This window comes from Gallinula chloropus (assembly GCF_964237585.1).
Source record: "Gallinula chloropus genome assembly, chromosome: 3".
Taxonomy (NCBI): domain Eukaryota; kingdom Metazoa; phylum Chordata; class Aves; order Gruiformes; family Rallidae; genus Gallinula; species Gallinula chloropus.
This window is the reverse complement of record NC_140087.1, coordinates 38938769-38954363: the sequence shown is the minus strand read 5'-3', so window position 1 is coordinate 38954363 and position 15595 is coordinate 38938769. Positions and strand designations below refer to the sequence as shown.

Below are 15595 nucleotides of genomic sequence, written 5' to 3'. Positions count from 1 at the left end.
AGCTCATCTAAATCTACCCTCTTTCAGTTTAAAATCATTAACCCTTGTCCATGCCCTTGTTAATCATCCCTCTCCAGCTTTCCTGTATGCCCGTTCAGGTACTGGGAGGCTACTACAAGGTGGGGTCTCACAAGAGAGGAGAGAGGGCAGAATCACTTCCCTCAACATGCTGACCATGCTGCTTTGGATGCAGCCCAAGATATGGTTGGATTTCTGGGCTGCAAACACACACTGCCCAGCTCACATTTATCTTCTTGTCCACCAAAACCACCAAAGTCCTTCTCCTCAATCCATTCTCTGCCCAGTTTATGCTGGGATTGTTCTGACCTATGCGCAGGATGTCACACTTGGCCTTGTTGAACTCCATGGGGTTCATACTGGCCAACTGTCAAGCCTGTCAAGCCTTTGGATGGCATCCCTTCCCTCAAGCATGTCAAACGCACCACACAGCTTGGGGTCATTTGCAAACTTGCTGAGGGTGCACTCGATCCCACAGCCCATGTCACTGACAAAGATGTTAAACCGCACCTTTGAATTTGTCCAGGAGCTCCTTGTTCATTATGGAGGCCTCCAGGCTTTTTTGCCTGACTTTCTCTTTATTGGGATGCATTGCTCCTGAGCTTGGAGAAGGTGATCACTAGCCAGGTGTTTTGGGCCCCTCCTCCCTCCAGAGCTCAGTTACATGTTACAGTACCAAGCAGGTCCCTGAAGAGGCCAAAGTCTGCTCTCCTAAAGTCCAGGGCTAGTGAGCTTCTTGTGCATGCACTTTCATCTTTAAGGGTCTTGAATTCCACCATTTCATGGTCACTGAAACCAAGATCACCCTTGAGCTTCACATTCCTCACCAGCCACTCCTTGTTGATAAGAACAAGGTACAGCGTGGCACCTTTCCTCATTGGCTTCTCTTATCACTTGAAAAAGGAAGTTATCATTATACATTCAAGCAACCTCCTGGATTGATTAGGCCCGTCTGTGTTGTCCCTCCAACAGATATCTAAGTGGCTGAAGTACCCCACAATGACCAGGGACTGTGAACATGAGGGTGTTCCTCTCCTATAAATTACCTCACCAATCCTTCTTGATCTGTTGGTCTGTAGCAGACATGCCTATAGTATCACCTGACCCTGCCCTCCCTTTAATCTGGACCCATTAGCTCTCAGGTGGCTTCTCGTCCATCCCCAGATGGAGCTCCATGCACTCCAGCAGGTCACTGACACACAGACTGTCAGCCCCTCCTTGTCTCCCCTTACTGCCTTTATTAAAAACCTTTATCCTGCCAGCCCAACGCTCTAGTCATAGGTGCCATCCCACTGCATTCTTCCTGTCTCTGGGCACCTAGTGCCTGCACTGGCATCAAACTGGTACAAGTGGGATGGACTGAGGTTCCTCTCCTGCAGCAACTTCAGTTTAAAGTCCTCTTCACCATCTTGGCAAGACTATGACCGAAGGTGCCCTTCCCTCTTCACTGACAGGGCCTTCATCTGTCACAAGCCCTAGCCTTCTAACTCTGCCTGGATTTCAAAAGGTCACTGTTTGATATAAAATACAAAACCATGAGGGCAGTTTATTATCAGTACAGGGTATTTTCAAAGTCACTGGGAACTGAAAATCGCACTGAAGTCACTGGGAACTATCGCTCACTTTATTTATTTAGTCACTTCTCCAAGTGACTAAATGCAAAGAATTAATGCCAAAGCATTGTTGTTCCCTCCTGAAAATATACTGCAGATATATGTTCATTCAGAAATGAAAAATATTTTATTTTTCCCTGTCCACAGATTAAACATGAGAGCTGTTGCTGCCAGATAATCAAGGAAAACTTGCATTCAAGTATGAAAACACAACAAAGCAAGGCATCCATTTTTCAGGGACCTGCCTTACAAATCAATGGCATGTTTTTACTCAGTTTATACTCTATCAGATGAAAAAGGAGAAGCCTCATACCACGCGTCTTAGAGGAAATAGTGTCTTATTATGCGAGTCCCACTGGCTGTCATGATAAGGCTCAGGTGTCATTTTTCATTATGATTACAGTCTTGGCAGACTAAAAGGTTTTTGCCTTTTCCGTTCAGTCATATGAGTTTTTCCTGCCATCTTTCAGATTGCGAGATGATAACGACTGCAGGCATTCTGGCAGAAAACATTGAGCTTATTCTACATCAATCTTCCCCAATTATTGTGTTGTTTTTTTTCCTATTTCTCACCCAGGACCTCCAATCCAGTTGCCTCGAGTTATTATGAGATACCCCTCCCACGTCTTCACTGTACCAGAAATTATTTCAACATTTTAAAAATTTCATGAAGTAGCTTTACGAACACAGCATTAAAGTTTATTCAGTTAGGGCAAATATTTTAATCCCTTTTAGGTTCCAGTGTGATCAAAGTTACGCTCTACTTATGCTAGGGTTTTATACCGGGCATAGAAAATACCTCAGTATCCATAGTCATGTACCTACAAGCAGCTATTTTAAAAGGGTCTGAGGTATTTTCTTTGTAAAGTTCAGACTTCTTTTAAAAAAAACCCTATCCTGATTTTCTTAATGCTCATATATCCCCAGAGCCCTTGCTAAAAGAAACAACACTGTTTAATGTGCACCATTTTGAACTTTCTTTCAGATTTCTTGACTAGGCTAATCTCTGCAGCACAACATTTCACATAAATTCATTTCCTTCTTCATTTTTTTGGTATTAGAAAAAAGAGAATAAAGATAAAAGGAGAGTAAATATAATGTTCAGTAGAAAGGAAAGGCTCTCAGTGCTCAATTCTATGGCATCTCTGTGCATGCCTGGGGAGGGCTCAGTGCTACGTGCTTTTGAGCAGCTGAATGCTAACCAAATCTGTACTCTTCAAGCATGGAGTATTAGTCCATACACAGATGCCTGGGGCTTGTCATCAGTAAGCAGGGCTGAGCAGTCTACAGGAAGTGATAGTTTAAGGAGAATGAAATTTAAGATTTTGTCAGACTAAATTTGTTTTGACCCATTAGTCATTCCTCTCCCCCTCCCCCTGACCTGACACATGCAGCATAAGTAATATTTCAAATACTTGTCTTAATGAGATAATGAGTATCTGTAAAAATGCCATTTTTTCAAACAGATGCTCTCATACCCTATTAGTACTGTCATACTTACTTCCCTGCTAAAAGCACAGCGCAAGAAAAAAATGCTCACACGTGATCTGACCACAGCTGAATACCACTGACCATAGGACAGACAAAGCTACGTGGTTATGTCACTGCTTGTGGAATATCACAGCCATTCATTTTCATGATCTGTTAGGGTAAGGTGGGCATTATGTCATTTAACCTGAGCTATCAAAATATATTCAACCACTGGTGTTAGTCATACTTGTTCTCTCTACAGTCAATGATGACAGGCACTTTCAGAAGGAGATTTGATCCAAACCAGATACAAATGAGACACCCAAGACAGAATTCTACCATAAGGATCTGAACTCACCAAGTATTTATATATCAAAAACTCTATTCTACCTTTGGAAATTACAAAATGACCATTTGACTGAATAGGTAAGAATGAATGTTTCAGTTTATTGCTTCTCATCTGAGGAGGGAAAAATATATTTATGTGTGATTATTTTGTATATACATATATGTATGTATGCATATGTATATGTACATACATATGTGTGTGTATATATATATATGTATACTAGCTCCAAAATAAACATTTCCGTAGTAAAGATGGAAGAAATGGATCCATCTTTCTCAGAATTAATGGTAAAATCAGCAAGTGCAGGGCGCAGCAGAATTTGTCTACCTATTTAAACCCTCAGTGGGTACAAACACAGCTTCATGAGGGCAGTGGAACTTTTCTGTGCACTTGGATTTATAAAAGGCTTTTCTGGGGGAAAGCATTCTCTCACTTAATCATTCTTTGGCCCAGAAGACCATAAAAAACCCCAAACCAACCTGCAATCAGAAACTCATTTGGATAGTGCTGGTGCAGAGACAGTGGTTCTACAGCTGCTGAGTGACCATTTCCTGGGAAGCCAGCCAGACACAAGAGAACACTCCTCCTTGCTGGGCATGTGTCCCCTGGAGGTGTCCCACTGCAGGGACCTTCTCAGCTCCCACTGAGAGCAGTACCCAACAGCATGGAGCAGCACAGCATGCAAGGCTGCTCTACTTAACATGGGATTTGGCTGGAAAGGGAGGGCAGCAACAAGTGAGGTGAGAAACAGAATGTACATTCTCTGGCATAGCCTCCAGCATTTCTTTTACACTGAGAAGCAAATTCAGTCAGTGTTTATTAGTCCTAGTATAGCCCTTGAAAATAAACATAAAATTATAGGTTAATGTTACATAGAGCAACGAATGAAGTGCTATTGGTGAGTCAGTAGTATCACCTTTAGTTAGCCAGCTTTTCTCTTTTGTTAGTTGTGACAGCTGTGTCTTTCACTGGAGCTTCATTAGTAGCTCAACTGCTTTAACTGGAATTTTTTTAGGCAAATTCACACAAAACTGGAAGTTACAGCAGCTCTTGTTATGCTTTTGAGCATTTTTTGTTTGTTTGCTTTGGATATCAGTGTTTATGTTGGGGGGATATACTGCTTTGTTAAAAATTACTACAAATTGAGGCAAAAATAAAGCAATATGAAGTGTAATCAGATCTTTAGTAATTAAATACAGGATGGAGAGGTGGACAGAAGATGGAATGCAGGAAATAAATGTGATATGCAGAACTTTGACAAAAGTTTACAGGCATTCCTTCCTCTGAAGCAAAGCTGTCCACTGGGAGACTATTAATATAATCATGTCACCAGATAGCAGGGTAATGATATTGAAGCTACTAAATCTAAAAGCCTAAGCAAACTGTTGTAGGTTAAAGAGACAGAGTCCTCTTTGGAGGTTCAGCTGCTCTGAAGCCATGTTAGTGGCCTCAGGAAGCACAGGACCTCCTACTGTGGACCTCCTTCTTTATATGATGGTTTACCTGTAGACCTATGTAGTCGTGAGAAGTACTGCCTTAGCCCAACGTCCCCCCCAGGCCAGCACTACTGGAAACTCAACTGACCCCTTGCGTTACAGAGTGGGCACCCTGACTGAGCCAGTGTTCGCATTACCAGCCTGCGTCCTGCATGCATCCACCTCTTCCCATCCACCAAGTGTGTTATCACACAGCAGACACGCAGACCTCAGCTTTGACACACACATCTTTGCCTGGTCAGTGTCTGCCACCACCTTCTCAGGCTTCCAGGACAGGATAATTGTAGTGGACTGTAGCATGTGGATAGGGCCCTTCACCAAGCTGTCACTAATCTCTATAAAGCCTACGTTACACATGAAGCCTACTGGAAGACATGCACCTTCTCAGGATATTTGAGGGCTGGGAAGTTGGGCTTCTGCCTGCAGCTCCATACATTAGAGAAGAGAGAACTGCTTTGGAAGGCAAATCAGTCATTCCCTTGCCTCTCCCAGAACCACGGGGTTCTAGAGGAGAAAGCTGGACCCTCCAGCACCCCTCAGCAACTTGCTGCTGAGATGTGCTTCTCAAATCTTCCCTTCAGACCTTCATCCTTTCCATGCAACTATTCAGGTCTGCCATCACTGCCATGAAGGTTCCCACTGGCTTTGCACCAACATTTCCTGGTCATACTTCAAACACTTAACCAGGCAGGTCTGCTCTGTATAGAGTCAAGCTTCTCCTGGTAAATAAAGCAGTACAGGGCTCAGGATGTTACAGGCTCATTCAAAACAGCCAGCAACTTAAAATGGTTATTTGACAACTCAGGGCTTTAAAATTCAATAGCAGAAAGGGATATTTTAAATATTGCCTCGTGCAGCCAAAAAGCTGGTTACATCATAAACATATAATTCTCTTAAATCACAGCTCAGAGGAGAAAGTTGCATGCCAATTTACCTAATAATTTGAAGCTCATGGGAAGGCATGCATATGTATATAATCATTGTTATGATCAGATATATTCAATTACTTAATTAATACTTTTAAAAAACAGTGAAGTTTTAGTCATTCAAATGTTTAAGAACACGTGGAAAGGTAAGATCATTTTCTACTCAGTGCTGGTACCAAACTCCACTGACAAAGCAAAGAACCATGTAAAACTACAGTAAGCAGGATCAGGTAGGCGAGTGATGGTACCCCATCATTTTAGCTGAGAAACAGTCTGATATCTTATGAAATCTGATGTGCTCATGCTCAAAAGTGGAACAGCTGTAAAAATATCATGGCACACACCTCAAAAGGAAAAGCAGTTAAACTTCTATCAATATTTTTTTTTAAAGATGCCTTTGATGTAAGGCACTTTATATGATGGTTGTTTGGCTGTGGGTCTTGCATCATCGTGGTTTGAGCGTTTCCGATTGTTTCTCTTTAACTTTGGAAAAAGAAGACAGTCTGCCAACAACCAAAAGCAAACTGTACTTATCCACACATAATTCACCCATAACTTAAATCATGAGTTTTACTCCACAAAATATAAACTGTTCAGGGTCAGTGCTGGATTATCCCATCAGAAACACAGTAAATAAAGCCATTGCAATAGGAAGAAAATTGGGCAGTTACAATAATCTTGTTTCTCTTAACTAACACAAATGTGATATAAACACATGAGTTAAACAGCTCTCATGCATGATTTTCAGGAGAAAAGATTAACTGCTTGAATACCAAGGTTAAACTAAGTTTATGAAGATCTACAGGAGAAAACCAAAGCTCAGAATGGTCACCAGGGGGCTGTGAGGTCAGAAAACAACCTCTAGTTCAACACAATCATATTTACGGAACAGTTGTGAGGTATTTTTTTATTGTTGTTGTTATTAAGTTGATTGATCATACTAGGGACAAGTATCAAGACATTTCAATTAAGTAATATTTTCACACTGTCAGCTTGATTTAAACTACACACCATTACAGTACCAACATGGCCATCAGCAGAGCTTAGGCCCTGAATGTAAAGAACAGAGTTTTGGGTGTGGTTTGTGAGGAAAAGTTAACAGTTGTTTATACTCTCGACCAAACTGAGAAATCTAAATCTCTCAGAGGGGATGAGCAAAGATGCCAGTTTTTCTAATTGGCATCACTAAATAAGCCCTAGATTTTAAAAATGGAAATTGTTCAGACACTTACTAACCCAGTGCTATCAAAACAACAAAACACTCATCTTTTTTGAGAAATGCTCTATGATCAAAATTTTTAATGAGAAGCATCTGAAGTGACGCTTTACAGAGAGCTGCAGGATTGCCAGGAGAGACAAAAGTAAGAGTGAAATGCTGACCTTATTTCACCAGTAGAAATCTACAGTAACTTCAGAGCAAATGATGAATTCTACTGGATTCCAACTGGGTTAATTGAGATCAGCATCGCAGGAAAAGGAAATACATTCAGCAGTGAAGAGCAAAGCTACTTTGATAAAACAGAAAAGGGAGACTTCCAGGACTTTTACTGCATCTCCACAGGAAGAGGGGCCCCCAAGACAGCTGGCTAGTATTCAGGAATCACCTCCTCCAAGCTCAGGAGAAATGCACTGCAACAAAGGAAGCCAGACAAAAGCACCAGGAGGTCTGCATGGATGAAAAAAGAGCTCCTGAGCAAACTCAAACACAAAAAGGAAGCCTACAGAGGGTGGAAGCAAGGGCAGGTAGCCTGGAAGGAATACAGAGAAACAGTCTGGGCAGCCAAGGATCAGGTTAAGAAAGGTAAAGCCTTGGTAATTAAATGTAGACAGGGACATCAAGGGCAACAAGAAAAGCTTCTATAGGTATTTCAGTGATAAAAGGAAGATTAAGGAAAATGTGGGAGACCTGGTTACCTGGGATATGGATATGGAGAAGGATACAACAACTTCTTTGCATTGGTTTTAACTGTGAAGCTCTTTAGCTATGTTGTCTACATTGCAGAAGGCTAAGGCAAGAACTGGAAGAATGAAGAACTGCCCACTTAAGAAAAGATCACGTTTGAGACCATCTAAGGAACCTGAAGGAACAGTGGACCTGATGAAATGCATCCATGGGTCCTGAGGGAATTGTCAGATGAAACCACTAAGCCACTCTATCATATCTGAGAAGTCATGGCAGTCTGGTGAAGTTCCCACTAACTGGAAACAGGGAAACATAAACCCCCAAAGAGAAAAGAAGACAATCTAGGAAACTACAGGATGATCAGTCCCGCATCCGTGCCTGGCGGTATCATGGAGCAGATTCTCCTGGAAACTATGCTAAGACACATGGAAAATAAGGAGGTGACTGGTGACAGCCAAAATGGCTTCAACCTGGTCTAGTAGAGCACGCCCCTGTCCATGGTGGTGCTGATTGGCTTAGAACTAGATGATCTTTAAAGTCCCTTCCAGCTCAAACTACTGTGTGTTTCTATGATTCACCCAAATGAGTAGATTATACTGTTGTTATAGTTCCTAAGGCACCGTCATTTCCGAACTACAGTTTCCCCTCCCAAATTATCCTTTTGTATGAGAGGAAGTATCACAACTCTAGGAATTTAAAAAAAAAATATACTGTGCTAAGGAAAAGATAGACTTAAGCAAACCAAAATGAAATGCAAACAAAATTAATGGTCTGACTTAAAGCCACAAACTATAGAAACCCAGTAAAGTCTCAAAATCCAGCTTTACGTTGCATCTCTCTCTCAAGCAGGGGTGTCTTTTACTCATTTGGATTAAAGAATGTTGGGTGAGCAAAATCACATTTCTATAATAATCTTCAAAATTTTCCACTTTCCTTTCAAATTTCAGGTCTTGGTAATGAAAACTATACTACAGGAAAAAGAGACAAATGCCTGGGTTAAGAAAGAATGCCAAACTCTTCAGATATATAAAGGATTATCCAAAGTTTATCCAGCCCTCACACACAGCAGAGTCTAAAACAGAGCCTTCTTGCATTCAGTGCATACTTTTTAAATCAGGAAAAATCTCTGCCCTTGAAGGAAATTAGTTGAGTGGTCTGGCACTGTCTGAATATACTATCATGTCTTGCTCTCTTACATATCCAAGTCCCTTTCTTCCAGGTTGTTTATAGCAGAGGCAAGGCTAGCTTTATGAACAGGTAGCTTTGGTCTCCTAAGTGTGGTTCACTTTTGTACCCCCAGGGGGGTACACAAGACAACCAACTGGAATGCAGGAAAAACATTTTGTACTATTAATAAATTTTTAAAAAAAAAATTAAAAATTTTTATTTTATCCTTTTTAGTTTCTATAGTTTCTATAGTTGGCTAATTTGACTCTGCTTTACAATGTATTTAATATATTAGTACATATAATTTATAAATAAATATATATCTATTGAGGCTGCTGAATGATATTTTTTATTATTAAAAACTAATACATATGTATAATGCTTGAAAATACCTTCACCCATAGACACAGCCTGAAAAAATACAGTTCCAGGAACTGGTATTTCTTCAGCTTGGCTGAATTCAATCTTTTACCACTTAGGGTTTTAGGAAAATGCAGGGGCACCCACACCTCATTCCATCATAATACAGGTTTAGCTTAACTAGCCTTCATGCTGTACCGAATAACCCTGAAGTGTTCTTGGGCAGCCTATAGAGAAAACTGAATTTCTGTTCAACACACCAGACAATCAAAAGTTTGAAATAAACCGTTCAATAATCTTTGCAGAATATGTTTATCACAGGGCTTCCATTTTACTGTGTAACACAGAGGAGAACAAAAGGTCAAAACAGGAATGTTTGAAAATGGACCGTGAGAAAAGTTAAAACCCTTTCTGTTTCCTCTCTCTAGACTCCTATTTGGATTCATTTTCATTATCTCGGAATAACTAGTTTCTGAGAGGGATCAAAACCACAAGTAACCTCAGAAAAATTATTTGGCTTTAAAAAAAGGACTAGAAATCTAATGGGAAGAATTACTGTATAACTTCCAGTCCAACCTAACAGATACAGGTGGCTTGGATTGTTCTTAGAAACATCAGATTAGCCTTCAATTTCATATGCTTTATATTAAGTTACCCTTAGGACATAAGGATATATTCTTAGCTTGGCTTAAATCAGTGGGAATTTTGCCATAGACTCCAAGGGGCCCTCACCTTCTACGATTTTGCCTTAACAAGATATCAGTGTTTGCCAAAAAATGCATCTTGATTTATTTGCAAATTATTGCTAAAAATACTTGGCTTAACATGTGATGGGTATCAAATCTTCAGGTGGTGTAAATCAGTGTAGCTGAGGAACTATGCCAATTTAATCAACCTGAGGATGTACCAGTGGGTTTTATCCTATGTAAAATCATTCACAGTAGTAATATAATTGTTTTTTAAACCTTTCTGGTTTTACACAGCAGGCAGTCACAGTGGTTTCACCCAGGGCTAGTGCATTTTTGTGGATATAAGCTGCAAATCAAGCAAACCCATCCTTTCAAAAATGTATTATTCCTTGAAAGCGAGCACACTATTAAGCTACATTTTTTTATTCAGTCCTGGCACCACATAGCAATCAGATGCTGCATTTAAATTTAGACAACACAGATGCAAACACGCTTTTGCAGCACTACTTACAATAGAGAAACTGAGTAACAGTGGTTCATTTCTACTATGTGGATTTGTGTTAACCAGTTGTGAAATTCTATGTTACTTTTTAACAACTAGCCCCACCCATGTAAGATCCTCTTTCAACCTCCTTTTTGCAAAAATACTATCTACAGTAAACTCAATTCATTTGTACTTGATATACTGTTTGTATTATGAGAGAGAAATTTGCCAGTTGAGGACTTGGGCTTTTAACAGACTTATTGAGGGAGAGAAAAGACAAAGCCTTATAAGAGATTAAAAAAAAAAAACAAACACCTTAACACAACTGCAACCGTGAAGTAACCTCCTCCTTGTGTTACTTCTATAGTAACAAGTATAGTATATATGTACCTACTCTACACTGCTGCAGAGTAGAAGTGGGATGTTTTTCTATCTAACCCAGAAGTATTTAAGAAATGCTAGGAAATTTTGGTATTTGCCTTATTTTAAAATAATGAAAAAGCATTTGGAAATCAAAGATTAAGCAAAGTAAGATATGGGAGAGCAAATACATGTCATACACATTAATGATAATTACAAGCTCATATTACTGCAGTGGCTTGTCAGACTAAAGCTCACATTATTCAAAATACCATAAAGTAGAATACACAGGTATCACTTGTCCTATTGTTACAGTCCCTACTAATAAGCGTGTCCTCATATCTCTTTAAGTCCCCTTTAAGTACTGAAAGGATGCAATAAGGTCCAAAATATTTCCCAAATTATCCCTGAAATGCCTTCTAACTTCCCTGCAGTAACAACAGCAGTAAGTGACTTCTGTAAGCAAGTACTGACTGATAAAATGATGGAAAATCATTGTCGATCTGACTATCAGCAGAGGTGTATTTACCACTATGTTCTACATATCTGAGGATTTAGATGGCACATACAGTTCTAGCTGAACTCTGTGAACAGCTAAATAGCAAAACCGCTAGTCAGGTATGCTCCATCCCTTTTTTGTGAAGAGAAATGGAGACAATATGTGAAAGTTATGCTCCAAGAGAACTTCAGTGTAAATCAGCTTCTCATGTCTTAGGATGTATACTTGTTCAGCATTTTAAGTGATAAGCCAAAATGCAGAGTGAATACCGCACTCATTCAACCCCATCTACCACTGTCTCATAAATTAATCAAGATGTACCTAAAAAAACTAACCAGACTTTCTGCCTCATTACTAGTCCATTAGAAGGCTGTTGTCTTGCTGCTTTAATAGTCGGAAGCCACTTTACAGTTCCCAGGTGAAATTCATCCAGGGTAGTTCATATCTGGTGTTCATGTGCCAAAACTGTCACTGAGGAAAGCAGTTCCACTTCCTCATGGTCTCAGAGGAACTGTATCACCTCCAGACCTCATCCCAGTTCTCTGCACGAAGCAAATGCTAGCTACTTCTCTCAGAAAGCAGCTGCTTTCCCTGACACGTTAGAGCTAGCTACCTTCTTCTGTGTGTCCATTTTCCTGAACCCATGGTTCTAGATAAAATCCACAAAAAATAATAGGGCTATCTAAAAAGGCATGAATGTTTCATTGTCTGTCCTCTTCTTGATTGTCTGCTCCATCATACATAGCTAGGTATGTTTTTGGGTCACACATCATTTTTAACAGCCACAATAACTGGGTGGTTTCACAGCAAATCCTATGATTGACTTATTTCTATGTAGAACACAACATATAATTATATATAATATAATAATGTATCACTTATATTTTTTACTTCTTATTTTATTATACCTTGTAATTAGATTTGTTTCATGACTGAGTATTAATGTGTGCTTCATTCAAATTACATTTCAACACTGATGGGCATGTTCAGTTCAGAATTACTGTCTAGATGTTTCTACGGCTGGCTAAACTGAAATATTTTTCATGATACAAAAGATCATTATTCACTTGGTTCTGGTTCTTTGCAACAGCTGCAAATGATTCGTAATTCCTAATTCCCTCATAACATGCAATATCACTAAACCTGCCACACCTCTAGTTATTCCAACAGGCCATTTAAGAAAAAATGAAGAAACTCTACTGACTTCTGTGCAGCTCTACAATCCAGAGATAAGATCTCTCTCACCATATAAAAAAAGTCTGTAAAGTGAAAAATCTAACAAACATTAAGGTTTGTTCCTACAGTGCAGAAGAATAAAACACTATTCTGAGATCAACTGGCAAGAGTAGTCTTGGAAAAAAGTAAGTAGATGATACATTTTTTGAAGATGAAGGCCAATTTCCCATGTGTTTTGCTAGAACAAGGGTTAGGAAGTACAGGCCAAGTGATTCTGGACACATTTGCTGACTTCTCTGGTATCACAGCAGCAAGGAATAATTCCAGTAAGTAAGTGTTGCTGCCTTCAAACTACTGAGAAAAATGAGCCTTACTTTCTCTGACAACATCCCAAGATCCATATTTACATACAGTTTCAAAGTCAAAGGCTTCAGTCAGTGTCAAATCAATACAGTGACATGTAAAAGATACATTGTTTTGATATAGGGTAAGAAATTGGTTTCTAATTTATTGCAGTGAATAATCAAATAACCAAATTTATCTGTTTCACTGACCTTGAAGCTGGCGTCCTTTGTACAAATCCTTTGTTTTGGCTGGGTGAGCTCTGGCACCATTATCACACTTGGGTTGCTCATACCTAAAGAACAAACAGGGAAAGAATAAAAAAAGCCAAAGTTAATGTGATTTAGAACTAATTTATTTTTATTTTTGTAGTCCAAATTTAACTTGTACCTTCTTTTATTCTGAGAATAATCTTGGCTTTCATTCAGAAAGTGCAATGAAAATTCACCTGCCTATTTTACAGGTATCTCAAAGAAGCCAGCACATCCTTACTCTCCCTGGGTTGATACCAAACTGAAAAAAATACTAACTATTCCAAAGTACATTCTAAAGGGAGTAAAACTGAGGAATGAGAAAACTATGGGTAACTGCTATAATGTAATACACGATAAAAATTAAGAAAAAAACCCCACCAAAAACCACAAAAGCAAAGTAAGGCTCTCTTCCCACTTACCAAATCAAAAAGCCATAAACAATATGACAAATTCCGAAATCTGACATCGTATTCGTGTTGCAAAACATCAGAGAAGGAATTTCAAAATCACATCAAGGCAGGTACTGTAGGTAGCTACTACTGCAGCTCTAAAGCCATATGTTACTGTATCCTACCCCGAAAAAAACAATAGTTTGCATAAGAGGGGTTAACCACTAACAGCTAACATTTTAAACCAAAACAAAGAACTCACAGGGTTTCTAGAAGGAAGGGAATGGGGTTGGAACAGCTTGAAGTGGAGCAGGAAAAAGACTGCATCTCCACCTGCTACTGGAATATTCTGGTTCCTCTATGCTTTCCAAGTTTACTTAAAGCCACTCCGTTAGTCCAGCTGGTAAAAAGAAACTGTGTGCTATTTGTACTTCCAACAAACATTGACTTATGCAACATCACCAGCAGTGTCTTTCATGCAAGGCAGGAGGCATGGGAGCATCTGCTGCTCAATCTGTTCTTTCCTTTACAGTGCCACTATCGATGCATGGTGGCTTTTCACTCAGCTTGACGGAACCTCTTTCTGAGAAGTTTTACTTCCATATTTTCCTGAAGGAGCTTGAAGTTGCAGAATTTAGTGTGCAGCATTTCAGACGGAGTTCCAATTCCCAGTTAGAAACACTTAGCAATACGACTCATGTCCACATACGCATGTTTGCACATACATACCCTTTCACTGAATCCAGGTTCTTTCATATTGTATTTAACTGTTCTTCTTTCTCTGAAATTCCCCTATTCTAGAGTTCTCCAAAGTGACCTTTACCAAGTAGCATACTAAAATATCTAATTAAAGTATTCTAATCCAAATTTTTTGAACAAAATATTAGTTTTAAAACTGGGTCCAGGCAAGATTGCCCCTATGAACAATACCTAAGTATTTTGACCTTAATTACCAAGCAGTATGAAAACAAAAAAAAACCAAACCCTAAAATCCAAAAAGTAACTTTCTTCCTTTGAGTGCTTAATTTGAATTATTTTCATGTCATCTAATGAAACTGTCCTCTGGCCCATCAAATGTTGGCTGCTGCAAGAAGGTACAGTGTTGTTTCATGGACATGGGAGAGCTACAGGCACTTCTTTTCCCCCTAAAGAATGGCAGGAATAGAAGCTGTTTTGATAGCGTGGGTTGGATTCAGGTACCTGATGGATGACCACTTCAGTAAGCCAAGAAAAGAGTGAAAGGGAAATCTCTGAGCAGTGCTCACTAATGCAGTATCTGGCAACCAGCCTGGTCCCCGATTAATCTGATACCTGACACTGCATTCCCCTCGTCCTCTTCCATTACTGTTACTGCTCTGTGCCTCCACTTTCTGTTTTGGTCTCTACTCTTTTACCTTTTTGGCTTCTATTTTTGTTAAATACACGTATAGTTTATCATATACAAACTAAATTTTCTTAAAGCCTGAGAGGCATTAAAATTCTATCACGTGCAAAGTCCATGCTGAAGTCTTGAAAGCGACTGAAGAAAGATGAAATTTACCGCACAAGCACAGCCATGCTAAGAGCTGATAAGATAAACACGCATGCCTCAGTTTTCACGGGGAAAGAGTGGGAAACAGATAGCATGTCAGAATGGAGCTCTGTTGCGTTAAAAATAATGTAGTCAAAAGACATCCCATGTTACGCTTTTGAATTTTAAAAGGGAAAGAATCCCTAGCCATGAATGTGTATCTAGAAACATCAAGAGCTACTGAAGGCTGCTTTACACCTCTGAGCAGTTTGCTGGGGAGCGGTGAGATTTACTGAGGTGTACAAAGCACTGGAGGATGCAGAACAGAGCTTCTTGGGAACTCTACCATGTGGGCAGCTTCATGAAACAGCTGATACATGTTCTTTTTGAGGTTTGGAGAATCTTGTGCAAGTGGCATTACTTTGCCCAGGATCCTTGTTGCTAAAAAGTCCCATGTAATAACACAGACTTACAGCCCCGCAGAGCAAGAAGGCTGAGGGTCATGCTATGTCATCCAGGAGGCACAGAGACTCAGCTGCTAAGGACTTTCAGGGGAATGGCTTTATATCCTTTAAATACATTACCTCCTT

At 39.7% G+C, this 15595-nt stretch overlaps 1 protein-coding gene across 2 annotated transcripts in view; it reads right to left on the bottom strand.

Annotated features, from left to right (window-relative positions):
• The window catches only part of SMOC2 (SPARC related modular calcium binding 2), a gene marked incomplete at its 3' end in the record, with an annotated part of 141916 nt that overhangs the window by 25479 nt on the left and 100842 nt on the right, over positions 1–15595 (bottom strand). For both annotated transcript variants that reach the window (XM_084261495.1, XM_084261494.1), the window contains exon 9: positions 13065–13147. In XM_084261495.1, coding sequence (XP_084117621.1) covers positions 13065–13147 — 83 coding nt within the window. The remainder of the gene's footprint in view (positions 1–13064; positions 13148–15595) is intronic.